This window comes from Hypomesus transpacificus, chromosome 23 (genome assembly GCF_021917145.1).
Source record: "Hypomesus transpacificus isolate Combined female chromosome 23, fHypTra1, whole genome shotgun sequence".
Classification (NCBI taxonomy): Eukaryota; Metazoa; Chordata; class Actinopteri; order Osmeriformes; family Osmeridae; genus Hypomesus; species Hypomesus transpacificus.
In genome coordinates, this window is record NC_061082.1 from 3,132,835 (window position 1) to 3,157,228 (window position 24,394).

Genomic DNA, 24,394 nt, shown 5'->3' on the forward strand with positions numbered 1-24,394 from the left:
GTCCTCCTCTGGTCCTCCTCTGTCTTCCTTCTCTGACCGTCGTTCTCCTATATGCGACAGTCAAACTAGGGTTGATTTACTAATTTGGTGCGGGTGTGTATGGGGAAAATGGGTGTGTGACCCCTTTTTTTCCCCCTGCCCCTACTGTCCTAAAGAAACCCATCGAGCGTTTGGAAAGCATTCCATCATCGATCCTGCAGCATTGATTTGTAATGCTAAAGTGCATCCCCCCTATGACAGTAAGGCGTGCTGCCATTCAAACACATCGGAGCTTCAGATTGCCTCTGGAATAAAAGAGTATCTTACATCATCAGTCCATCATCACCTCCTATGCTCCTCACACATTTTGTTTAATCTGATGCGTGACTCACTCTCCAAACCCAGCCCTAAGTATGCTAGTTCATCCCACAGACCAGTGCACCTTCAATAATGACTCCATTTCAGTAAGTCTTCACTACTAAGTTTCATGACTACTTGGGTACCAGTCCTTTACAGTAGTTAGGGATGTCAGAGGAGGAACAGCACCAGGCGTTCTCTAGGACCCAGGGGAGGTGCTAGTTTGCAGAAGCCTGGGTCTGCCCTAGGCCTAATAACAGCGGCTGGGCAAGATGAGGTCGATGACTGGGACGGGAGACTCTGCTCATGTGGAATGGCCAGCTCTGCACTAAGAGACCCTGGCTAGATACTCATCACACGCATCCAGCTCTCCCTTTTTCCCTCACTTAACCTCTGGTCAGGAAGGATCAGGATGACAGATGTATCTAAGCACTACTTTAAGCATTTCAAAATAGCCTTCAGTTCCTGATATATAAAAGAATCACAAGACCACTGGTAATTTTGTGGTTTCCTTTAATAATCATCAACACATTATGTACAAAGCAAGCAAAGTATTACCTATTGACCAAAGAAACCCTAAAATGCATCTTCATTAAAACTGTCCAAAATCACATCCTTTTTTTAAACAGGAAAACACCATTTAGGATCCCTAGAAGTGACAGAACCTTCTAAATTAATTGTTAAAGTGTTGATGAGCTGGTGTCCTGGCAGCAAACAGGTTACCAGTAAATCTACCTGCCCTCAGGTAACCAGGAATAGTCTAACACTAGCACTCTACCACAGGGTAAAATATCACAAAAGGAGACATGAAATATTCATCAATTAATACAATTCAAAATAACTAGAATAAAAAGTAAAATAGCAGAAAGAAAAAACATCAAAACAAAACTTTGAAAAGCATCCGATTCTTTTTTAAATTTCTCTTCTGTCATTTTCTCCCAGTATTGTTTGTGTGAGTAGCAATACTGTAAAATCTGAATGAGTGGACTGGCTATAAACACACACATACACACAGTCTCTCCCTCTCTCTCACACACACACGGACACACACACAGCTCCACTCTAGGCTCCTCAGTGGTAGGTAACACAAGGTCAACAGACACAGTACTGGTGGGGTTAGAATGGTGGTGGAGGTGATTACTGTCCAGGAGGAACCGTGTCTTGTGAACTTCAACAACACACGCCAACATGCGCGTGCCCACACACACACACACACACACACACACACACACATGCACACACTGGCTTTGGTGCTTGTAGCCACAACAGCCAGCTCAGGGGCCCAGTCCTTTCTACATTTCCGATCAAACAGGAAGAGTGCTTCTGAAAAAACACATAGAAAATAAAGTGTCAAAAAAACAGTCCCTCAACCAACAGGTTATGGTCAACGTGGTATGTTAAAATATAATAAGATAAAACACGACAAATACACACTAACATGTTTCAAAAGTTTGGTCACAGCCTTGCCTTGTTTGGCTAGTCTTGCATGTTTAGTAAATAGAGTCTTAATGGTGCATACAGGTTTGGGGTTCTTACCTTTGAGAGAATCTTGGTGGTGACATCACTATGACTCATCATCTGACACATGGGGCTTTGCTATGGCCATCTCCTCCTTGCTCTCTGCGATCATCTTACACTTCTGCAAATACACACACGCACCACACCGGGGTGAGACATTAACAACCACACCAAGAGAGCACGATCTACGTGTAAATATTAGACCCCAACAGGTCTAGGATGCGAAAAGTTCCCTGACCTCGGTGAGTTCCTTGATGGTGTGGATGTTGGCCTGCTGTGTGACCTTCCTCTTCACCTCCTCTATGTGGCCCAGGTTGAGAGTGGGGGTGGGCGGTGCCAGGCAGGGAGGGGGCTTATTGGTTATGGTGGGCAGAGGGGGCATGGAGGGCATGGAAGCCAACGCGCCCATGTTGGTGAGGGCCGCGGTCATAGTGGCAGCCGTCATGCTGGCCATGGCAGCACTCATGGACATGTTGGACATGTTGGGCATGTTGGGCATGCCAGGCATTCCCATGGACATGTTGGGCATGTTAGGCATGCCCATGGGCAAGTTGAGAGGCAAGGGTAGGGGCAGCGACAAGGGGGTAGGAGATGGAGTGGGAAGGGGCAGTTGGAGGATGGCTTTGGGCCTCAGGCTCTCCGGGATGGGCACCCCTGCCTTGGCACACATGGCGGCTGCATTGGCCTTGGCGATCTCCAGGAGCTGGTCCTTGTCTGGAGGGAGAGTGCAGAAGGGGATTGAAACAGACAGCGGGATGGACAGGAGAAGAAGAATCGGTTAGTGAAGACAAATTAAGTGGATGCACGAATATGTTGTTGAGTGGGTGTGGACAGTGTGTAGCTGTAGAGGGGTATTGAAGAGGGTTAAAATAGTGAGACAGTGAGACAGTCTGTGTGAGGGTGTAAGGGGGTGAGACAGTCTTTGTGAGGGTGTAAGGGGGTGCGACAGTCTGTGTGAGGGTGTAAGGGCGTGAGACAGTCTGTGTGAGGGTGTAAGGGCGTGAGACAGTCTGTGTGAGGGTGTAAGGGGGTGCGACAGTCTGTGTGAGGGTATAAGGGCGTGAGACAGTCTGTGTGAGGGTGTAAGGGGGTGCGACAGGTGTCTCACCAAGCTCTGTGAGGCGCGGGGGGGTCTTGCTGGCGCTGCGTCGCGCGCGCGAAGTGGAGCGGCGCTGCTTGCGGAGGATGAGGATGGGGGAGTGGCTGGGCTCTCGTTTCCAGCGGTCCCGTCGGTCGAACGAGCGGCTCCGGAACACGGGTCTGCGGCGCCCCCGAGACCTAGACCGCCGCCTGCGGTCGGGAGAGCGGGACTTGGAGCGCTTGTTTCGGTCTGTGGACCGGGACCTCTTCCTGCGGCCTGGGGAACGAGACCTGGACCTCCTTTTGCGAGGTGGGGTGCGGGACCTGGACCGCTTGGTCCTGGGTCTGGACTTGGAGCGAGATTTCCTGCGGCGTGCAGCTGACCTCGAGCGAGACCTGCGACGCCGGGCTGGACTCCTGGACTTGGAGCGCCTCTTCTTTCTTTCCACAGGAGACCTGGAATGTCTCTTTCTCACAGGGGACTTGGACCTGTGAACATTGAAAGCGACAACAACAAACATTTATTTTTAGATCCTTTTCAAACATGCACTGAGTCACCAGGTTGAAACATCCTAAACAAACATCCAACAAAGTGTCTTAGAACAAAACAGCCAAGAAGAGAAGTAGAAACAGACCTGGACTTATTTCTTCTTCTCGATTCCTCTTTTCCAGATTTAGACGGGGAGCGCCTGGGAGATGAAGTGGAGCGTGACAACTTCCTGCGGGCAGGTGAGCGGGACACGGACAGCTTTTTCCTAGCGGGAGACGCTGAAGTGGAGGTCTGACGTTTCGATGACGCCGCGGCTGTCTTCTTGCCAGAAGACTTGGTCTCCTGGTCAGAGCTGTCTGACTGCTCCACACCGGGTTCAGGAGAGCCAGACCTGGAGACAGCGGTGGCAGCAGCAGCATCCTGTCTCTCCTCAGACGAGCTGGCTGGACTGCTCTCCCCTGCCGGCTGTGCCGGCCCTTTATCTGAGGCTGTGTCAGCTGAGGCGCTATGGTTGTTGTTCTGGCCAGTGAGCTCAGTCTCGCAGGAAGACTTGGCTGCTGAATCAGGGACAGGGGCCAGAGGCAAGGGCTTCCATGGTCCGGCTGCACTCACTGGCTCTGTATCTGCTGCAACCACTGGCTCCAGATCTGCTGCAACCACTGGCTCCGGATCTGCTGCAACCACTGGTTCCTGATCTGCTTCAACCATTTGCTCCTGATCAGCTGGACCCACTTGCTCCTGATCTGCTGCCCCTACGAGGCTCTTCTCGACCACTTGCTCTTCTGTGGAAGCTCTCTCGGGCTGTGCGGGGGACTCGGGGTCCTTGGCAGGAGTCCGAGATCGAGAGTGAGCTGGAGACACACTTTCTGATTGCCTGTCGCTGGACACAGACCTGGATTTGGATTTGTCTCGGCTGAGGGACTTGGACTTTGATCGCCCGCTCCTCACAGGTGATTTGGACCGTCTGCCACCAGCTGCAGGTGATTGAGATTTGGACCTATAACGTGGTGCTGATGTGGATCGGGACTTGGATTTCTTTCTTGTCCTCGGTGACCTGGACTTGCCCCGGATCCGCCTGGGAGACGGGGAACGCCGTTTTCGAACTGGGGACCTGGACTTGGTCCGTTTCTTGGGACTCCGGGTCCTAGAGCGCCGGCCCTTCCTCAGGATGACGACCGAGCGCGAGCGGGTTCTCCTGCTCCTCCGGACTGACCGAGACCGAGACCTTCGGGTTCTGATGGGCGGGGATCTTTTTCTGCGAGGGGGTGATGGGGTTGGGGAACGGCGTCCCCGTTTCACTGACCGTGACCTGGAGCGCCGAGACCTCCTGGATCTGGAGGTGGAACGGCGGAGCCGTGCTGGCGAGCGGGATCGAGAGCGCCGGCCGACCCGTCGGGGAGACCTGGTTCTGGACCTTCGGGCACGGCCGGCACGAGGCCTGGAGGTAGAGCGTCGAGATCTCCTTGGAGACGGAGACGGTGACCTACGACCTCGTCTGGGCGATCTGGAAGGCCTCCTCCTGGGAGAGGGGGACAGCGAGCTTCGGCCCCTCTTCGGGGAGAGAGACTGAGATTTACGTCTGGACCTCTTGGGGGATCTGGACTGCTTCCTTTTGGGGGTTGGAGACCGACGCCCTGCCTTGGGAGACGAGGACCGTTTGGTCTTAGGACTCCTCCTGGGACTGGAGGGGGACCGGGCCCGGTCAGAGGCAGGGTGATCAGAGGATCGCTTGGGGCTCGGTGAGTCACTGGCACTGGACCTAGACCTTTTTATATCAGCCCCGGGGCGCATGGGGGAGCGTGACAGTGATCTGGAAGGGTTGCAGTCCTTGACCTTTGGCCTTTGGCTTGCACTAGCCTCCTTCAGGTTGGCTTCGTCCCTCTGTGAGCCTTCCAACTTGGGGATGATATCAGGCAGCTCCTGAGCGTGGGCGAAGCTGCCGTTTCCTGGCTGCTCTTCTCCCTTGGCAGCTTGGTGGTTGTCCTGATCTGTAGAAGGTGGCAAGTCCTCTACTGACCCCTTCCCTCCGGCCTCTAGTGGCTCCTCATCCGAAGGCTCACCCTTCACAGCTGGAGCCTCTTCTGTTTGGCCCCGGGTCAGGTTCGCTGAGGGTAGCCTGTCCTCTCGCCTGGTCTTGATCAGAATGGGGGAGAGCTTGGCTGCCGGGGGAGCCTTGTCTTCAGACACTGCTGGCTTCCCTTCTCCCTCGGACTCGGACCCTGAAGCGGAGGTGCTATCTGATGGAGAGTGGGACTTCCTCTCTTGCTTCTCTTCCTTCTTCTTCTTCTTTTTCCTCTTCTTGGCTGCATGTTTTTTATGCTTTTTGGTTTTGCCATCTCCCTCTACTTCTTGTGGATCTACGAGGACAGTGATAAAAGGCTTAAGGAGGTTTTATATAAAAGCGGACAAACATCTGAAGGTACACTCACTTAAAAAAAAGGAGTTTGTGCAAACACAAACAGTGGAATGTCTCAAGTTTAAAGCAATGTGGTCTGTTTCCACCATTATCAGAGTACACATCAAACACCCAATTGATGATCCAACAAGTGTCTAGAATCATTTACCTGTGATCAAGTCCCTTGTTCCTCCCTCCTTAGCATCAACTGGCTCCCCTGAAGCAGAGATGGCTGGTCGTGCAATCCTCGCACTACAAACAGACAGAATAAGTTCAATTGTTGTAGAGATCAGAGAACTTGTGGGGTTAAATTAATTTGCAATAGTATAACCTTTGGTCATTTGTAACAGTTTTAGAGCAACAATTGTTTAATGAAAATATATATTATCTAAAAAATGTGTATGTCGGCCCTATTCACAGTCCCTATAAATATATATATGAGTTGATTGTTGGCCAGATACTAGACGTTGCTGTGTCCTGATGAGGTGCAGGTTCTGTCAGCGAGTGTTCTGACCTGGCTCTTGTTTTCATGGCCCATGGTGGCTCTGGTTCCGACTCGGGGGCAGACTCAGAGCTGCTCTCTCGTTCTCCCTTTCGCTTCTTCTTCTTCTTCTTGCTCTTGTGTTTTTTGTGCTTCTTGTTCTTCTTGTGGGGCGTCTCACCGCCCTCGTTGGCAGCTTTCTCTCCTGTGGAATGGTCTCTCTCCTGTAGATCCTCTTCTCCTACACACAGGAATTATACACCGAGTGTCGGAAACAATTAACAACATTTCTAAGAAACCTTGTCAAACAGAGGCTCTGGCCCTGTACACAGCTGAGACAACCGTCAGAGAGCACACAAAGTGAGAACTGAAACATCAGCTTATGTTATATCATGTTAGAACACATGATGAGCATGTGCGTTTTCATTGTAAGTCCACTGTTGCAAATGTCAATCACTACAAATGGCAGCTACTAAGAGAGGATGTGACTGGTAACAGACTTCCAGATTTTCGATGGTCTTTTAGTCTCTCACCTGGTTGGGTGTCTACTGCACACTCCATTGCTTTGGTGCCAAAAGCTGGCCGATTATACACCCTGAAACAGCTCTTGTTGCTTGAAATGTGACTGTCAACAACTCTAGTAGCACTCTGATGTTAATCTGGAAAACAAATACAATTTTTTTTTTTTATATAATAATGTACATAGAATGTAGCCAAATTAGTGTCAATTGTTGAACTGCATGGTAAATAATAGGCTTTAAATCACACTTATTTTAAACACCAAGTCTGTGTCAAGTTAGGCTACATTCACAACGTAGAAAATACGCAAAATAAATGTTGATCTAATTGTAGCTAGCTTCCTAAGGCCACTTTACAAGAAGGTTTGTCATTTTCAGATTGCCGATGTTAGTACCAATAGACCCTATAGCTATTTTACCGTAAGGCTAGTGAGTTGGCTACAAAATAGTTCGCAGAAGTTACACCATAGAATAATAGCTAGCTAGTAGGCTTACGTGATCCCACTACAGTCCAGGTTACAATCCATGACTATTACAGTAATACACTCAATCCATTACTAATCAGCTAACCGGGCCATTAATTTACAGGCTAAATTATTTCATATTCATGAAAACCTCAGTGGTGGTTTTGTTAAGGCTGGCGTTAATGCTAAGCTAGCTAGTTAGCTAGCTGACATAACGGGCTACGGGCTAAGCTAATATAACATGCCTTACGAACTAGCTAGCTTAGACATTTTTTAAGACGGTCGTTTTAGCAGTCTGGTCTGGTTAGCATTGCTATGTTTGCTAACTAACTGCAGAACGACAAATACGGATGATCCAAAGTATCAATATAACCATCCTGCTCTGTAATGGCACGCTAACAAAGCCTGGGCATACCACTACTGTAAGTTCGCTCGGTAGCTAGGTAGCTAACTAGCTTTCACAAAAACAGCACAACACGCATCTCACCGTTCGAGTTAGCTTCTTTGGAAAATGTGTGCGGGTACGTCTCAGTCTCGTCGTGGCCAGCTTTAGCTAGCTAATGTTGGAGGATCTCAAACCTTCTTTCATAAAATTTACATTAGGTCCACCTGAGTAACCTTTTTGGAACCAGATATGTACCAAATTGTCTGAGTTTCTTATCCTTTTCCTGTTAAAGGTTACAGAATCCAAGAAATTAATGGATGCTAACGCTATCATCTATCTGCGCCGCCATGACAGTAGCAAGCGAGGCTTTTCGCAACCCAGAATGCCTTGTCGCGCGGCAAGGGGAGAAGCGTCATCTCCATGGCAACAATTTTTCTTTTTCCTGTCTGACACAGATGATTAAATCGTTTATTTCCAAAAAGATGGAGAAGATAAATATCTATTCATTTTAGCGCTTGCAATATTAATTCACTTCACAAATAGTTAGATGGCCACCTCAATTAATTTATTTTTGTAGATGCATGGCCAGGGGCGAATATAGGTTCCCACTTTTGGGGGGGGCTAAGCCCCTAAATAAAACCTATTATTTTTCCTGTGACCCAGCAAAACTAGGGGGGTCTGAGGGCATGTTCCCCCAGAATGAATAGTTTTTATATAAAGTGTCCTTTAGTGGGTTTTAGGAAAATAAATTAACACATTTAGATTTAAAATATGGCACAACAACATATCAGACATCTGCTGAGATAAGTGCTAATTATACCGTAGCATAATCATTTCATGAAAAGAGACAGATTAGTTGCCTGTTTCACAGAAGACAATAAAATTAAATGTGACATTGTGTCCCAGCTATTAACATTGTTCTGTTATGGGTTCATTTACATTACATTTAGGCTACATTTATGCATTTAGCAGACGCTTATATCCAAAGCGACTTCCAAGACAGAGTTTTACAAAAGTGCATAGATCACTGATTATAACAACGAGATAGCCCCAAACATCGCGAGTAGCCAAACATGAAGAATACATTGTGAAACCAAATAAGTCCTAAAGGGAAGAACAAAAAGAGTATGCAGTTAGACAAGTTACAATTAAACAGCAAGAACCTCAAAAGTACAAGAGTGTACCTGTGGAAAAAGCAAGCAGCAACAATATATTTCACAGCAAGTACAATCATTTTTTAAGACAGTTACAACAAACCAACAAGAGCAACAAGTCTCTCAATAAGAGTAATTGTGATCCTGGGTTCAAAGATAAAGATCCTAATATATGCATATTCTAAAAGGCTATGCACTCTTGATGAGATTTAACAAATGATCTATCCCAGGTGAATTAATGAGAGCCAATTAATACTGGAATGTTGATACTGGAATTTTATTTTGTTGTATATGGGAATATAAACTATAAGAAAACATTGTAAAACCTGTAAAATAGACCATCAAATAAAGAATATAAATAGCCATTACTTGAAATGTATATTTAGCAGACGCTAAATGTACTTACAGTAAGTACAGGGACATTCTCCCCGAGGCAAATAAGGTGAAGTGCCTTCACGTAATTTGGCACGGCCTGGAAATGAGCCAACAACTTTCGGATTACTAGCCCAATTCCCTAACCCCTCAGCCACCTGACTCCCACCAAATGTTCTACTCTATGTATCTACATACACATTAAGCCCATTATAAGTGAGAAGAAAAGTCTAAATTAAGGTTGTTGAGTTAGGGTTATCACCGTCTTTCTGCACGCTCTTGAGGCTTACTCACTCACCCACGCATGACCAAACAGAGCCGTGTGCTACAACAGTCTCAAACAGGCAGGAGTCCTGTGCTACTGGAGACTATTTTATTTCTAACTAATGAAACTAAACAAGTTCACAAAATCGGTTTTTAAGTGTGAATTTAACTATCTAAAACAAAATGGGGGGGGGGGGGGGGCTCATTAATCTTTTGGGGAGGGCTTCAGCCCCCCAAATAGTGCTAGATACGCCCCTGTGCGTGGCAGACTCTAGCCTACTTAAAGGAATGTTGTTCCTAAGGTTTATGAAGATAAAAGCTTTCGCATAGGCTATTCCTTGAACTTCAATCAACTTAGCTTGCACCATTCTGTGTCGGTAATTTTCTTCATTAAAGTGCAAACATTAGGGCCTGTGTTTATTTGCCTATGTTATGGCTATCATATTGGTTCCACAGAGGTAAATCAACCCACCCACGCTTTGTAGGCTAAAGTGTGTATAACAATAATGTAACTTCATTTTCCCAGCTCGTTAGGCAAGTTACTCCCTTGGCCCAAAGCACAAATAAATAAATACACATCTGATTGATTGTTGTTATTTTAATTAAATTTTATTATATGCTTTTATTATGCGACTTTTCAAGGCAGGCTATCACCCTAAGAAATGTGCATATGAATTGGCAGGGAAATAGAGCAGAGTTCACGTTCCATTGGTGTAACATCACCTAAAGTGAGCTACAGTTGAGACGCTGTGACCCAAACACGTTTTGATTCAGGAAATGCCTGTAGCCTATTCAAAATCTTGAAATAATGGAGTTGTTTGTCTTAGGCATTTGCGTATTTCGTAATGTTGTTCAGTATCAGGTAGCTATCAAACTGCACAAGTCGCTGCATCGTTAAGCTATATGACTCAAATGAGCCAACTTTACAAGGGTCCTTTAAGAAGAGGTGGGTTCACCTGTAACTCAAATCACTAGCCTACCTGTAAACGCAATATTATATATAGGCTAGCTAGCCTATATCGAAATATTGAATCGTTGCTTTTTCAGATATCATTTATAGTTATTTCCCCCACAACCCTTCCATGTAAATGTATAGGTTATCCTGAGAAATAGTAAACTTGATTGTCGTGGATTAAGAAAAAAACTTTTTCTGGAAGAGACGTAAACGAACCAGTTTCACTTCGTCCTCCAATGGCTATCCGAAGTGTTATTTTATGTATTGGAGTTTACTTTGGTGAGTAACTTAAAAATGTAAATGTATAGGTTATCCTGAGAAATAGTAAACTTGATTGTCGTGGATTAAGAAAAAAACTTTTTCTGGAAGAGACGTAAACGAACCAGTTTCACTTCGTCCTCCAATGGCTATCCGAAGTGTTATTTTATGTATTGGAGTTTACTTTGGTGAGTAACTTAAAAATGCCTTCCATGTAAATGTATAGGTTATCCTGAGAAATAGTCAACTTGATTGTCGTGGATTAAGAAAAAAACTTTTTCTGGAAGAGACGTAAACGAACCAGTTTCACTTCGTCCTCCAATGGCTATCCGAAGTGTTATTTTATGTATTGGAGTTTACTTTGGTGAGTAACTTAAAAATGTTTTGCATTAAGTTGTTTATAACATCATCCATCGTGTAGCGTTAGTTGGTTTAGGTCCCACGTTTAAATAAACTAATGTAAACTGGACCTGCACAGGTAGACTAGCGGCACCAAATACAACTATCTGAAACTTTTCTTATTTTACTCACGATCTTTCAACAAATGAAGCACAGATTGATCAGGATATAGTTTTAGACAGGATTTCCTTTTTAAAATCAGACATAGCTCATTACTTTTTGGACTGACTTTTCCACGCAGTAGCGCTATTTTGCAAAGTACAAAATTCGAAATACTTCTCTGTGGATCTACCACACAACATTCTAGGCCTGTTGGAATATGTAGCCTATATTGTAAGCTACAGTCCATGACACTGTTGCCGCTATAATACCGTCAATGGTTAGATCTCAGAGAAACAAACAACAATGCATGTGTTTTGTTAGTTTTTGGTAGGCCTATTTACCTGACAGGTATGATTTCAGTGTTTGTGAAGGCGGCAGACGCCGAGCATGGAAAACTCGGAGGGAAGATCACATTGGTCCCCACTGTCAAGGGACAAATGGACGAGATATTGTGGAAACATAAGGGTAATAAAGTGGTGGAGTTCGATGGTAGCCAGAACAAGGAGTTTGGCTCTTATGTGGGTAGGACCGTCCTAGACTTTGTCACCGGAGAGCTAATAATCAGTGCCCTCACTACCGAAGACAGCGGACATTATGAGTTAGAAGCACACATCAACAACCTGCTGAAGTACTCACAACATCAAGTGGAGGTCATCGGTAAGTTTGTGCGGAAATTGTTTTATACTAAAGTCATGCATAGGCTATTTGTGAGTATACTACTCACTACTCATAGGCTATAGCCTACACATGGTACCACCATGCCCCAGTAGGTAGCCATTGGTCTCAAAACTTTGTAGGCTACAGTTTTGTAAAGCCGGCACATCAAGGGGGGAACAAATCCTTAAGGGGGAAAAATACATAGATTAATAACCACAATGAATCTGCTATGCACCTCTAAATTCTAGACTATTGAATAGGATAGCCTATATTTAACTGTGAAGAAGTTGTGGTGAACTCTACTTTTTGAAGGTGATTTGATGCCGTTTATGGTGTTTCTTCATAGCTGAAGTGGCACAACCCACCATTATTTGTGTGCTCAACGATACCAAGACGACTGCTTCCATGGCAACACTGCAGTGCAATGCAGACCCTCAAGACCAACAGTCCCCAATGACATACAGCTGGGAGGGGTTGGAGGGCACATTGCTTAGCTCTTCATCCATTGATCAAAAGTTGTCCATCGTTGTTAAGGACAGACATGACAAGGCAGTCTTCCAGTGTTCAGTTAGCAACCTTGTGAGTAAGAAGCAGGCCCAATTCCAAGTGAAGAACTGCTTCACAGGTAACACATCATTCATAATCTTACATTTGTTTTTTGTCTACTTTGCTACTTTTTACATTTGAAAATGCTATATAATTGCTCATCAGTAAGTGTCAGAGTCTATTGTAAGTAAGCAACTGTACTATTGTTTTGGTGTTTCTTTATTTAGACGAAAGCTCATCTACAGTACTGGCTGTCTGTCTTTCCCTGTTGTGCCTGGTCATTTTGCTGATCTTGGCTGTTCTGGCCTTGTGGTTTTATAAGAGACACAAGAAAGGTAAGACGCTTCTCACTGAACAGAGGGCCATCCCATGGTTGAAGATGGGGGGGGGGGAGTAAAATGGTTCATAGATCAGTTATCTAAAAGACAGATGCTTCTTTCACAAATGGTCACTTCCTTACTGTATGTCTGATGGCAATCTTTTTTTCCCCTCCAACTCTGTTTTTGTTTACTGATTCATAGCAGAACCTGCTCTCAACAAGCAAGATAATGTGGAGAATCCTTCGGAGCAAAGTAAGGTTATGTTTTTACAAAGCTGCTATCATATTTTGATATGATCCTTATATTTCCCAGGCTAACCTAGTTTCAGTCAAGATTTCTTTTTTTTTTATCAAACATATCTCATTACTTTTTCGACTGACCGTTGATCTTCCTTACAACATTCTAGACCTGTTGAAATATGTATCTTTATTTGTGCAGTCCATGACACTGCTTCTGCTAGAATACCGTCAATTGTTGGATCTCAGAGAAACAAACAACAATGCCATGTGTTTTGTTCGTTTTTGATAGTCTATTGAATTAAAGTCATTACCACTATTGAAACTGTATCCTTATATTTCACAGAACAAGTGAAGGAGGAGAGAAAACTATTTGATAGACTGGCAAAGCAGCAGATTCCAACAAAAGGTCTTTATTTGCTACTTTGGGCTTATTCGATTGAAATCAAATGAGCATAAAGTATGTTCGTTCATAGGGTGCCCATCATATTTTATGATCCTTTTTATTGGGATATAGCTTCCTTACTGGTATGTAACACACATCCTCTCATTCTATGTTTCTCTGTTAGGGAGACTGGATGACCAGAATGGGAGTAAGAAGCCTAAAAGACATGCTTCTTTCACAAATGGACACTTCCTTACTGTATGTCTAATGGCAATCTTTGTTTTCCTGCCAACTCTGTTTTTGTTTACTGATTTTATAGCAGAACCTGCTCTCAACAAGCAAGATGATGAGGATGATCCTCTGTTACCAGGTAAGGTTATGTTATTACAAAGCTGCTATCATATTTTGATATGATCCTTATATTTCCCAGGCTAACCTAGTTTCAGTCAAGATGTCTTTTTTTAATCAGACATATCTCATTACTTTTTCGACTGACCGTTGATCTTCCTTACAACATGCTAGACCTGTTGAAATATGTATCTTTATTTGTACAGTCCATGACACTGCTTCTGCTAGAATACCGTCAATTGTTGGATCTCAGAGAAACAAACAACAATGCAATGTGTTTTGTTAGTTTTTGGTATAGACTATTGAATTAAAGTCACCACTATTGAAACTGCATCCTTATAATTCACAGGACACGTGAAGGAGAAGGGAAAACATTTTGAAAGACTGGCAAGGCAGCAGACTCCAACAAAAGGTATTTTTTTGCTACTTGGGCTTATTTGATTTAAATCAAATGAGCGTAAAGTATGTTCGTTCATAGGGTGCCCATCATATTTTATGATCCTTTTTATTGGGATATAGCTTCCTTACTGGTATGTAACACACATCCTCTCATTCTATGTTTCTCTGTTAGGGAGACTGGATGACCAGAATGGGAGTAAGAAGCCTAAAAGACATGCTTCTTTCACAAATGGACACTTCCTTACTGTATGTCTAATGGCAATCTTTGTTTTTCTGCCAACTCTGTTTTTGTTTACTGATTTTATAGCAGAACCTGCTCTCAACAAGCAAGATGATGAGGATGATCCTCTGTTACCAAGTAAGGTTGTGTTATTACAAAGCTGCTATCATATTTTGATATGATCCTTATATTTCCCAGGCTAACCTAGTTTCAGTCAAGATGTCTTTTTTTAATCAGACATATCTCATTACTTTTTCGACTGACCGTTGATCTTCCTTACAACATGCTAGACCTGTTGAAATATGTATCTTTATTTGTACAGTCCATGACACTGCTTCCGCTAGAAAACCGTCAATTGTTGGATCTCAGAGAAACAAACAACAATGCAATGTGTTTTGTTAGTTTTTGGTATAGACTATTGAATTAAAGTCACCACTATTGAAACTGCATCCTTATAATTCACAGGACACGTGAAGGAGAAGGGAAAACATTTTGAAAGACTGGCAAGGCAGCAGACTCCAACAAAAGGTATTTTTTTGCTACTTGGGCTTATTTGATTTAAATCAAATGAGCGTAAAGTATGTTCGTTCATACGGTGCCCATCATATTTTATAATCCTTTTTATTGGGATATAGCTTCCTTACTGGTATGTAACACACATCCTCTCATTCTTTGTTTCTCTGTTAGGGAGACTGGATGACCAGAATGGGAGTAAGAAGCCTAAAAGATATGCTTCTTTCACAAATGGACACTTCCTTACTGTATGTCTAATGGCAATCTTTGTTTTTCTTCCAACTCTGTTTTTGTTTACTGATTTTATAGCAGAACCTGCTCTCAACAAGCAAGATGATGAGGATGATCCTCTGTTACCAGGTAAGGTTGTGTTATTACAAAGCTGCTATCATATTTTGATATGATCCTTATATTTCCCAGGCTAACCTAGTTTCAGTCAAGATGTCTTTTTTTAATCAGACATATCTCATTACTTTTTCGACTGACCGTTGATCTTCCTTACAACATGCTAGACCTGTTGAAATATGTATCTTTATTTGTACAGTCCATGACACTGCTTCCGCTAGAAAACCGTCAATTGTTGGATCTCAGAGAAACAAACAACAATGCAATGTGTTTTGTTAGTTTTTGGTATAGACTATTGAATTAAAGTCACCACTATTGAAACTGCATCCTTATAATTCACAGGACACGTGAAGGAGAAGGGAAAACATTTTGAAAGACTGGCAAGGCAGCAGACTCCAACAAAAGGTCTTTATTTGCTACTTTGGGCTTATTTGATTGAAATCAAATGAGCGTAAAGTATGTTCGTTCATAGGGTGCCCATCATATTTTATGATCCTTTTTATTGGGAATTAGCTTCCTTACTGGTATGTAACACACATCCTCTCATTCTATGTTTCTCTGTTAGAGAGACTGGATGACCAGAACGGAAATAAGAAGCAGGAGAACATTGAAAGAACTGAAGGTAACTCCACACTCCCCAGCACTCAAGCATTACCTCAACAAGCTCAAAATGAAGAGAAGAGGTCTGGTCCACCCTCACCCTCCCAAGCCAGCATGATCCAGTCAGACCAGAACATATTACAACCTGGACAAGAGACAGTACCAGACCAGGACCCAGCAGAGCCTGTGGAGGTCAGTCTCCCTGACCAGAAGAGTGTAGTGGCCTCAATAACAAAGGAACCCACAGATCCGGCCATACCAGACCCAGAACCAGAAGGACCGACATGTCCCACAAAGCAGGACACGGGCGCAGAAGAAACCGGAAATCAGAAACAACCAGATGCAGACATATTGGGAAAAACTGGGTTGCTGACAAACCCAAACAATCCCACACAGGCTGGGTCAGAACCAGAGGCTCCCAAAAATCAGTTTGACACAAATACAGAAGCCACATCTGAGGTTCCAGCTAAGGGTCATCAGGTTGAAAACTCTGAGAGCTGTTCAACCTCTCCTGGCGGGGAGGAAGGGGATAAAGATGGGTTAAAGAAGGCAGAAAAAGAGATAGAGCCAAGGAATGGGGAAACAAATGATGAGACAAATGATGATAGAATTGACAAAGATGCCATGGACCAAAATGGAGAGGAAGCAATCAAAAAGACAGAGCAAAAGAAAGAACACAGTTCTCAATTTTCTACGTTGAGCCCCAAAGATGATCAGATAAATGGAAGCACACTAGACGCTGTAGCTGTCTCCAAGCCTACAGAACCGAGTCAAGACCAACCAGAACTGGATGACTCAAAAGCTGTTAGAGATGTGGACCTATGTCAACAGAAGCCAAACTCCCAGAGTGGTTCCATCTCTCCTGGGGGGGTAGTAGGCAGTGAAAAAGGATCAAAGGAGGCAGAAGAAGAGATGGAGGCAGGGGATGTGGAAAAAGAGATACCCGAAGGGGGGGGTGATCATTCTATCAGGATAGATGGAAACATGAAGACGGATGATGAGGAAAATAAGAAATCATTTGTGGCAGTGGGGGACACTGTAGCTGTCTCCAAGCCTACAGAACCGAGTCAAGACCAACCAGAACCGGATGACTCAAAAGCTGTTAGAGATGTGGACCTATGTCAACAGAAGCCAAACTCCCAGAGTGGTTCCATCTCTCCTGGGGGGGTAGTAGGCAGTGAAAAAGGATCAAAGGAAGCAGAAGAAGAGATGGAGGCAGGGGATGTGGAAAAAGAGATACCCGAAGGGGGGGGTGATCATTCTATCAGGATAGATGGAAACATGAAGACGGATGATGAGGAAAATAAGAAATCATTTGTGGAAGTGGGGGACACTGTAGCTGTCTCCAAGCCTACAGAACCGAGTCAAGACCAACCAGAACCGGATGACTCAAAAGCTGTTAGAGATGTGGACCTATGTCAACAGAAGCCAAACTCCCAGAGTGGTTCCATCTCTCCTGGGGGGGTAGTAGGCAGTGAAAAAGGATCAGAGGAGGCAGAAGAAGAGATGGAGGCAGGGGATGTGGAAAAAGAGATACCTGAAGGGGGGGGTGATCATTCTATCAGGATAGATGGAAACATGAAGACGGATGATAAGGAAAATAAGAAATCATTTGTGGAAGTGGGGGATACGGAGCATCAGTCCATGAAAGAGGAAAAGACGGGCACAGATGAGCGTGCAGAGCAACATCCTGACCCCGGAGAGAAGGCCGATGTTTCAAGCCAGAGTGAGACAGTAACGGCAGGAGTGAAGAACAATGCAGACAAGGAGCAAGATGACAAAAAAGACAAGGGTGGCATAAAGGTAGACAGTCCGATGGAGGGAGCAGGTTCAGATGAGCAGGGAGATAGCAATGAGGAGAAGGCTAAAGGGACAGAACAGGGTGAGACAGATCAAAAGCTAGAAGACTAGAAGGACACTGATGAGTTGCTAGGTAGCAAACACTGTGAAAGGGACATGAAGGGAGGCAGTCAGAGAGGGTAATCAATTCAATTTTTTTTAAACAAGAATACTGCTTTAAAAATATAATATACAATGTTATAAATGTAAAAGTGAACAACGTGTTAATCGTGAATTATGTAAAAAAAATGTTTTCAGAGGAAACTGTTTTGCTGTATGCTGATCTTTTTTATGTTGTAGCCTATGATTTAAAAAAAATATAAAATAGCAAAAAAGGGGTAGGCATGAGAGACATTTTACTTTTAGATTCGTTCTTTCACATGCACACACAGCAGGAATTGGAGATGAAGACCAGATAGTAAAATAATATCTTAAGTGTCATAAACCTGGGTATATGGGTGTTGAGAGAGGTCTTAGAGCGAGAATACAGGTGGAAGTGGAATTTCTTATGCCAGTTTACCTGTCTACTTTTATAATTTTAAACTATATTTAATATAATAAACTGGTATGACGAGATGCATTTAAAACCAAAACATACTTAAGTCAGTGCTTGGGAAAGGTGTTTAAAAAGACTGACATGCCCCACCCAGCCAGACACTGGCACACAGTTGAACTTTACCACACCCAAGGTAACCTCTCTTTCCTTCAACACTTTATCCATTGTAACTGTATCCATTTATAATCTATTATTAAATGAGAACATATGACCATCTGTATGTGTAAAAAATATAATTTGAAACTTGGTAATGTGTTTGGTTTTCATTTGAAATAACATTTGTATATGTTATGAAGACACATGGATGATGCTTAGGAAAAACATTAAATGGAGCAGTAAATTATGATTGCAATACTGCTTTATTGCCTGCTTTATTTATTTATTTATTGAGTCATAAATCCAAAGCTTTTCTTTTGACCTCTAGACTTGTGATTTGATATTGTAGTGGAACTAGCAGTGTTTAGATGGACAATTATGAGCTTTTGACACAACTTATTAATAATATATTTGGATGATGTTTTCATTAAGTAGGCTACCTTCCTGTATCTTTAATTATATATATTTTAAATTGTGGACAGATAATTTTCTGTGGAATATCTACTATATAAAGCGATTATATAACTAACATGAAATTAGAATAAAACAGCTGTTGACAGATTTGGATGAACTAAGAAACAGCGAAACAAAGCTGGGTAACGACCTTACAGAGAGGAAGTATCGAAGGCAGATTGTGCCAAAACGTCTGAACTGTCATTCGTGTAGAGACGTGACATTTTTACGTGTACCGACGTCAAGTTCGATAAGGAAGCACCCATCAGAACCTACCAGACCCAGAAATACTCCAAAACAGAACCACCACTCAGATGACAGATTACTCATGTGGTGAGATAGACACAGATGTTGAATGTGTCGATTGAAATGTTTAGACGAAGTTTGAGTAATGAAGTAATGAGTTTAAGTAGTGATATGAGTTCAGTGCAATACCACTTTATTGCCACTAGGGTATAGTGTTCCATTGCTTTTCTTAGGCTACCTGTCAACAAATCAACCAGCCTACCTGTAAACGCACATAGCAAGGCCTACACTCGAAATGTTCTTATTAAGATGTAATTTGTAGTTGTTTCCCCCACAACGCTCTTTAAATTTTAGATTCTCCTGACAAATAGTAACTTGATTGTCGTGGATTAAGAAAAAAAAAATTTCTGGAAGAGACGTAAACAAAACCATTTTCACTTTGGCATCGAATGGCTATCCGAAGTGTTATTTTATTCATTGGAGTTTACTTTGGTGAGTAACTTAAAAGTATTTTTCATTAAGTTGTAGGCTATTTAGGCCTAACATCATCCATTGTGTAGGCCTAGTTAGTATAGGCCCTACATTTATTTAATCTCATGTAAACTGGACCTGGACAGGTAGACAAGCATAGCACTAGCTGCAGCAAATTTAAGACTGTGTAATCAATCACAATTATTTGAAAACTTGTATTATTTTACTCACTCACGATCACTCGCTATTTTGCAAACGAACAAAGTTCTAAACACTGCTCTGTTGATCTTCCAAACAACATGCTTGAATTGTTGAAATATGTATCTGTATTTGTACAGTCCATAACACTGTTGCCGCTAGAAACAAACAACTAGGCAATGTGTTGTTAGTTATGGTATTGACCTGACGGGTATGATTTCAGTGTTTGTGAAGGCGGCAGACCCTGAGCATGGAAAACTCGGAGGGAAGATCACATTGGTCCCCACTGTCACAGGAAAAATGGACGAGATCTTGTGGAAACATAAGGGTAATCAAGTGGTGGAGTTCGATGGTAGCCAGAACAAGGAGTTTGGCTCTTATGTGGGTAGGACCGTCCTAGACTTCGTCACCGGAGAGCTCATAATCAGTGACCTCACTGCCGAAGACAGTGGACATTATGAGTTTGAAGCATACATCAACAACCTGCCGAAGTACTCACACCATCAAGTGGAGGTCATCGGTAAGTTTGTGTGGAAATTGGCTTATACTTTACTTATACAAAGACTATTTGTCTGTGAGTACACATGTTACCACCATGCCCAGTAGCTTGCCATTGGTCTGAAAACTTTGTACGTTTTGTAAAGCCTGCACATTGAGGGAAATAAATCCTTAAAGAGGGAAAATAAATCTGCTACGCACCTCTAAATTCTAGACTATTGAATAGAAAAGCCTACCATATTTAAGTGTGAAGAAGCTGTGGTAAACTCTGTTTTTTGAAGGTGATTTGATGCCATTTATGGTGTTTCTTCATAGCTGAAGTGGCACAACCCACCATTATTTGTGTGGTCAACGATACCAAGACGACTGCTTCCATGGCAACACTGCTGTGCATTGCAGACCTTCAAGACCAACAGTCCCCAATGACATACAGCTGGGAGGGGTTGGAGGGCACATTGCTTAGCTCTTCATCCATTGATCAAAAGTTGTCCATCGTTGTTAAGGACAGACATGACAAGGCAGTCTTCCAGTGTTCAGTTAGCAACCTTGTGAGTAAGAAGCAGGCCCAATTCCAAGTGAAGAACTGCTTCACAGGTAACACATCATTCATAATCTTACATTTGTTTTTTGTCTACTTTGCTACTTTTTACATTTGAAAATGCTATATAATTGCTCATCAGTAAGTGTCAGAGTCTATTGTAAGTAAGCAACTGTACTATTGTTTTGGTGTTTCTTTATTTAGACGAAAGCTCATCTACAGTACTGGCTGTCTGTCTTTCCCTGTTGTGCCTGGTCGTTTTGCTGATCTTGGCTGTTCTGGCCTTGTGGTTTTATAAGAGACACAAGAAAGGTAAGACGCTTCTCACTGAACAGAGGGCCATCCCATGGTTGAAGATGGGGGGGGGGGGGGGGAGTAAAATGGTTCATAGATCAGTTATCTAAAAGACAGATGCTTCTTTCACAAATGGACACTTCCTTACTGTATGTCTGATGGCAATCTTTTTTTCCCCTCCAACTCTGTTTTTGTTTACTGATTCATAGCAGAACCTGCTCTCAACAAGCAAGATAATGTGGAGAATCCTCTGGAGCTAGGTAAGGTTATGTTTTTACAAAGCTGCTATCATATTTTGATATGATCCTTATATTTCCCAGGCTAACCTAGTTTCAGTCAAGATTTCTTTTTTTTTTATCAAACATATCTCATTACTTTTTCGACTGACCGTTGATCTTCCTTACAACATGCTAGACCTGTTGAAATATGTATCTTTATTTGTACAGTCCATGACACTGCTTCTGCTAGAATACCGTCAATTGTTGGATCTCAGAGAAACAAACAACAATGCCATGTGTTTTGTTCGTTTTTGATAGTCTATTGAATTAAAGTCATTACCACTATTGAAACTGTATCCTTATATTTCACAGAACAAGTGAAGGAGGAGAGAAAACTATTTGATAGACTGGCAAAGCAGCAGATTCCAACAAAAGGTCTTTATTTGCTACTTTGGGCTTATTCGATTTAAATCAAATGAGCATAAAGTATGTTCGTTCATAGGGTGCCCATCATATTTTATGATCCTTTTTATTGGGAATTAGCTTCCTTACTGGTATGTAACACACATCCTCTCATTCTATGTTTCTCTGTTAGAGAGACTGGATGACCAGAACGGAAATAAGAAGCAGGAGAACATTGAAAGAACTGAAGGTAACTCCACACTCCCCAGCACTCAAGCATTACCTCAACAAGCTCAAAATGAAGAGAAGAGGTCTGGTCCACCCTCACCCTCCCAAGCCAGCATGATCCAGTCAGACCAGAACATATTACAACCTGGACAAGAGACAGTACCAGACCAGGACCCAGCAGAGCCTGTGGAGGTCAGTCTCCCTGACCAGAAGAGTGTAGAGGCCTCAATAACAAAGGAACCCACAGATCCGGCCATACCAGACCCAGAACCAGAAGGACCGACATGTCCCACAAAGCAGGACACGGGCGCAGAAGAAACCGGAAATCAGAAACAACCAGATGCAGACATATTGGGAAAAACTGGGTTGCTGACAAACCCAAACAATCCCACACAGGCTGGGTCAGAACCAGAGGCTCCCAAAAATCAGTTTGACACAAATACAGAAGCCACATCTGAGGTTCCAGCTAAGGGTCATCAGGTTGAAAACTCTGAGAGCTGTTCAACCTCTCCTGGCGGGGAGGAAGGGGATAAAGATGGGTTAAAGAAGGCAGAAAAAGAGATAGAGCCAAGGAATGGGGAAACAAATGATGAGACAAATGATGATAGAATTGACAAAGATGCCATGGACCAAAATGGAGAGGAAGCAATCAAAAAGACAGAGCAAAAGAAAGAACACAGTTCTCAATTTTCTACGTTGAGCCCCAAAGATGATCAGATAAATGGAAGCACACTAGACGCTGTAGCTGTCTCCAAGCCTACAGAACCGAGTCAAGACCAACCAGAACTGGATGACTCAAAAGCTGTTAGAGATGTGGACCTATGTCAACAGAAGCCAAACTCCCAGAGTGGTTCCATCTCTCCTGGGGGGGTAGTAGGCAGTGAAAAAGGATCAAAGGAGGCAGAAGAAGAGATGGAGGCAGGGGATGTGGAAAAAGAGATACCCGAAGGGGGGGGGGTGATCATTCTATCAGGATAGATGGAAACATGAAGACGGATGATGAGGAAAATAAGAAATCATTTGTGGCAGTGGGGGACACTGTAGCTGTCTCCAAGCCTACAGAACCGAGTCAAGATCAACCAGAACCGGATGACTCAAAAGCTGTTAGAGATGTGGACCTATGTCAACAGAAGCCAAACTCCCAGAGTGGTTCCATCTCTCCTGGGGGGGTAGTAGGCAGTGAAAAAGGATCAAAGGAGGCAGAAGAAGAGATGGAGGCAGGGGATGTGGAAAAAGAGATACCCGAAGGGGGGGGGGGGTGATCATTCTATCAGGATAGATGGAAACATGAAGACGGATGATGAGGAAAATAAGAAATCATTTGAGGAAGTGGGGGACACTGTAGCTGTCTCCAAGCCTACAGAACCGAGTCAAGACCAACCAGAACCGGATGACTCAAAAGCTGTTAGAGATGTGGACCTATGTCAACAGAAGCCAAACTCCCAGAGTGGTTCCATCTCTCCTGGGGGGGTAGTAGGGAGTGAAAAAGGATCAAAGGAAGCAGAAGAAGAGATGGAGGCAGGGGATGTGGAAAAAGAGATACCAGAAAGGGTGGGTGATCGTAAGGGATGGGTAGAAGCATGGAGACGGAGGATGAGGAAATAAGAAATCAGGTTTAGAAGTGGGGAATACGGAACTGCAGTCCATGAAAGAGGAAAAGACGGGCACAGATGAGAGTGCAGAGCAACATCCTAACCCCGGAGAGAAGGCCGATGTTTCAAGCCAGAGTGAGACAGTAACGGCAGGAGTGGAGAACAATGCAGACAAGGAGCAAGATGACAAAAAAGACAGGGGTGGCATAAAGGTAGACAGTCTGATGGAGGGAGCAGGGTCAGATGAGCAGGGAGATAACCATGAGGAGAACGCTAAAGGAACAGAACAGGGTGAAACAGATCAAAAGCTAGAAGACTAGAAGGACACTGTTGGAGGCACTAGGAGGCAACTGTTTTGCTGTATGCTGACCTTTTTTATGTTGTATCATTATTTTAAAATATAAAATAACAAAAAAGGAGTAGGCATGAGAGAGTTTTTACTTTTGGATTCCTTCTTTCACATGCACACACAGCAGGAATTGGAGATAAAGACCAGATAGTAAAATAATATCTTGAGTGTCACAAACTTGGCTATGTGGGTGTTGAGCAAGAGGTCTGGGAAGGAGATTACAGATGGAGGTTGAATTTCTTATGCCAGTTTACCTGTTTACTTTTATAATTTTCAAAAAAATCATTAACTGGAGCATTAAATTATGATTGCAATACTGCTTTATTGCCAGTAAGAGTCAGTGTTCCAAAGCTTTTCTTTTTACCACTAGACTGGTGAGATAATATTGTGGTGTAACTAGCAATGTTTAGCTGGACAATTATGCTTTTGACACAACATATTAAATATAGATTTGGGTAATGTTTTCATTAAATAGGCTACCTTCCTAGTATCTTATATATTTCCTTTCATGAGTATTTTAAATTGTGCACAGATAATTTGGGTGTGGAATATGTACTATATAGGGCGATTATATAACTAGCATGAAATTAGAATAAAGTTGTTGACAGATTTGGATGAACTAAGAAACAGCGAAACACAGCTGGGTAACGACCTTACAGAGAGAAAGCACCCATCA

The 24,394-nt window shown here is 43.3% G+C and overlaps 3 protein-coding genes across 20 annotated transcripts; 2 read left to right on the forward strand and 1 right to left on the reverse strand.

Moving 5' to 3' along the window:
- Positions 1 to 832: 832 nt before the first annotated feature.
- sona (SON DNA and RNA binding protein a) lies at positions 833 to 8,092 on the reverse strand. Its single transcript, XM_047047246.1, has 9 exons — positions 7,770 to 8,092; positions 6,834 to 6,959; positions 6,334 to 6,541; positions 5,989 to 6,071; positions 3,570 to 5,781; positions 2,963 to 3,423; positions 2,093 to 2,568; positions 1,873 to 1,975; positions 833 to 1,659 (listed from the first exon to the last, which is right to left on the reverse strand). Exons 2-8 carry the CDS (start codon positions 6,859 to 6,861, stop codon positions 1,901 to 1,903), a joined length of 3,543 nt encoding a protein of 1,180 aa, XP_046903202.1. The 5' UTR covers positions 6,862 to 6,959; positions 7,770 to 8,092; the 3' UTR covers positions 833 to 1,659; positions 1,873 to 1,900.
- Positions 8,093 to 10,209: 2,117 nt separating this feature from the next.
- LOC124485033 (protein IWS1 homolog A-like) lies at positions 10,210 to 18,382 on the forward strand. 16 transcript variants are annotated; one of them, XM_047046283.1, is made up of 18 exons: positions 10,211 to 10,553; positions 10,721 to 10,858; positions 10,897 to 11,034; positions 11,532 to 11,828; positions 12,175 to 12,453; positions 12,602 to 12,709; positions 12,896 to 12,946; positions 13,277 to 13,339; positions 13,500 to 13,523; positions 13,635 to 13,685; positions 14,013 to 14,075; positions 14,235 to 14,258; positions 14,370 to 14,420; positions 14,748 to 14,810; positions 14,970 to 14,993; positions 15,105 to 15,155; positions 15,483 to 15,545; positions 15,706 to 18,382. In XM_047046283.1, the coding sequence occupies exons 3-18, from the start codon at positions 10,992 to 10,994 to the stop codon at positions 17,649 to 17,651; spliced, it is 3,201 nt and encodes a 1,066-aa protein (XP_046902239.1). In that variant the 5' UTR covers positions 10,211 to 10,553; positions 10,721 to 10,858; positions 10,897 to 10,991; the 3' UTR covers positions 17,652 to 18,382. The 16 variants fall into 16 exon arrangements, with proteins under 16 accessions (XP_046902254.1, XP_046902256.1, XP_046902239.1 ...); XM_047046290.1 differs by having other exon boundaries at positions 15,108 to 15,155; XM_047046289.1 differs by having other exon boundaries at positions 14,373 to 14,420.
- Positions 18,383 to 18,859: 477 nt separating this feature from the next.
- Positions 18,860 to 22,853, forward strand: LOC124485036. 3 transcript variants are annotated; one of them, XM_047046302.1, is made up of 8 exons: positions 18,860 to 19,017; positions 19,285 to 19,422; positions 19,823 to 20,119; positions 20,413 to 20,691; positions 20,840 to 20,947; positions 21,139 to 21,189; positions 21,520 to 21,582; positions 21,743 to 22,853. In XM_047046302.1, exons 2-8 carry the CDS (start codon positions 19,380 to 19,382, stop codon positions 22,753 to 22,755), a joined length of 1,854 nt encoding a protein of 617 aa, XP_046902258.1. In that variant the 5' UTR covers positions 18,860 to 19,017; positions 19,285 to 19,379; the 3' UTR covers positions 22,756 to 22,853. The 3 variants fall into 3 exon arrangements, with proteins under 3 accessions (XP_046902258.1, XP_046902257.1, XP_046902259.1); XM_047046301.1 differs by lacking the exon at positions 18,860 to 19,017 and having other exon boundaries at positions 19,047 to 19,422; XM_047046303.1 differs by lacking the exon at positions 18,860 to 19,017 and having other exon boundaries at positions 19,048 to 19,422; positions 21,142 to 21,189.
- Positions 22,854 to 24,394: the final 1,541 nt, after the last annotated feature.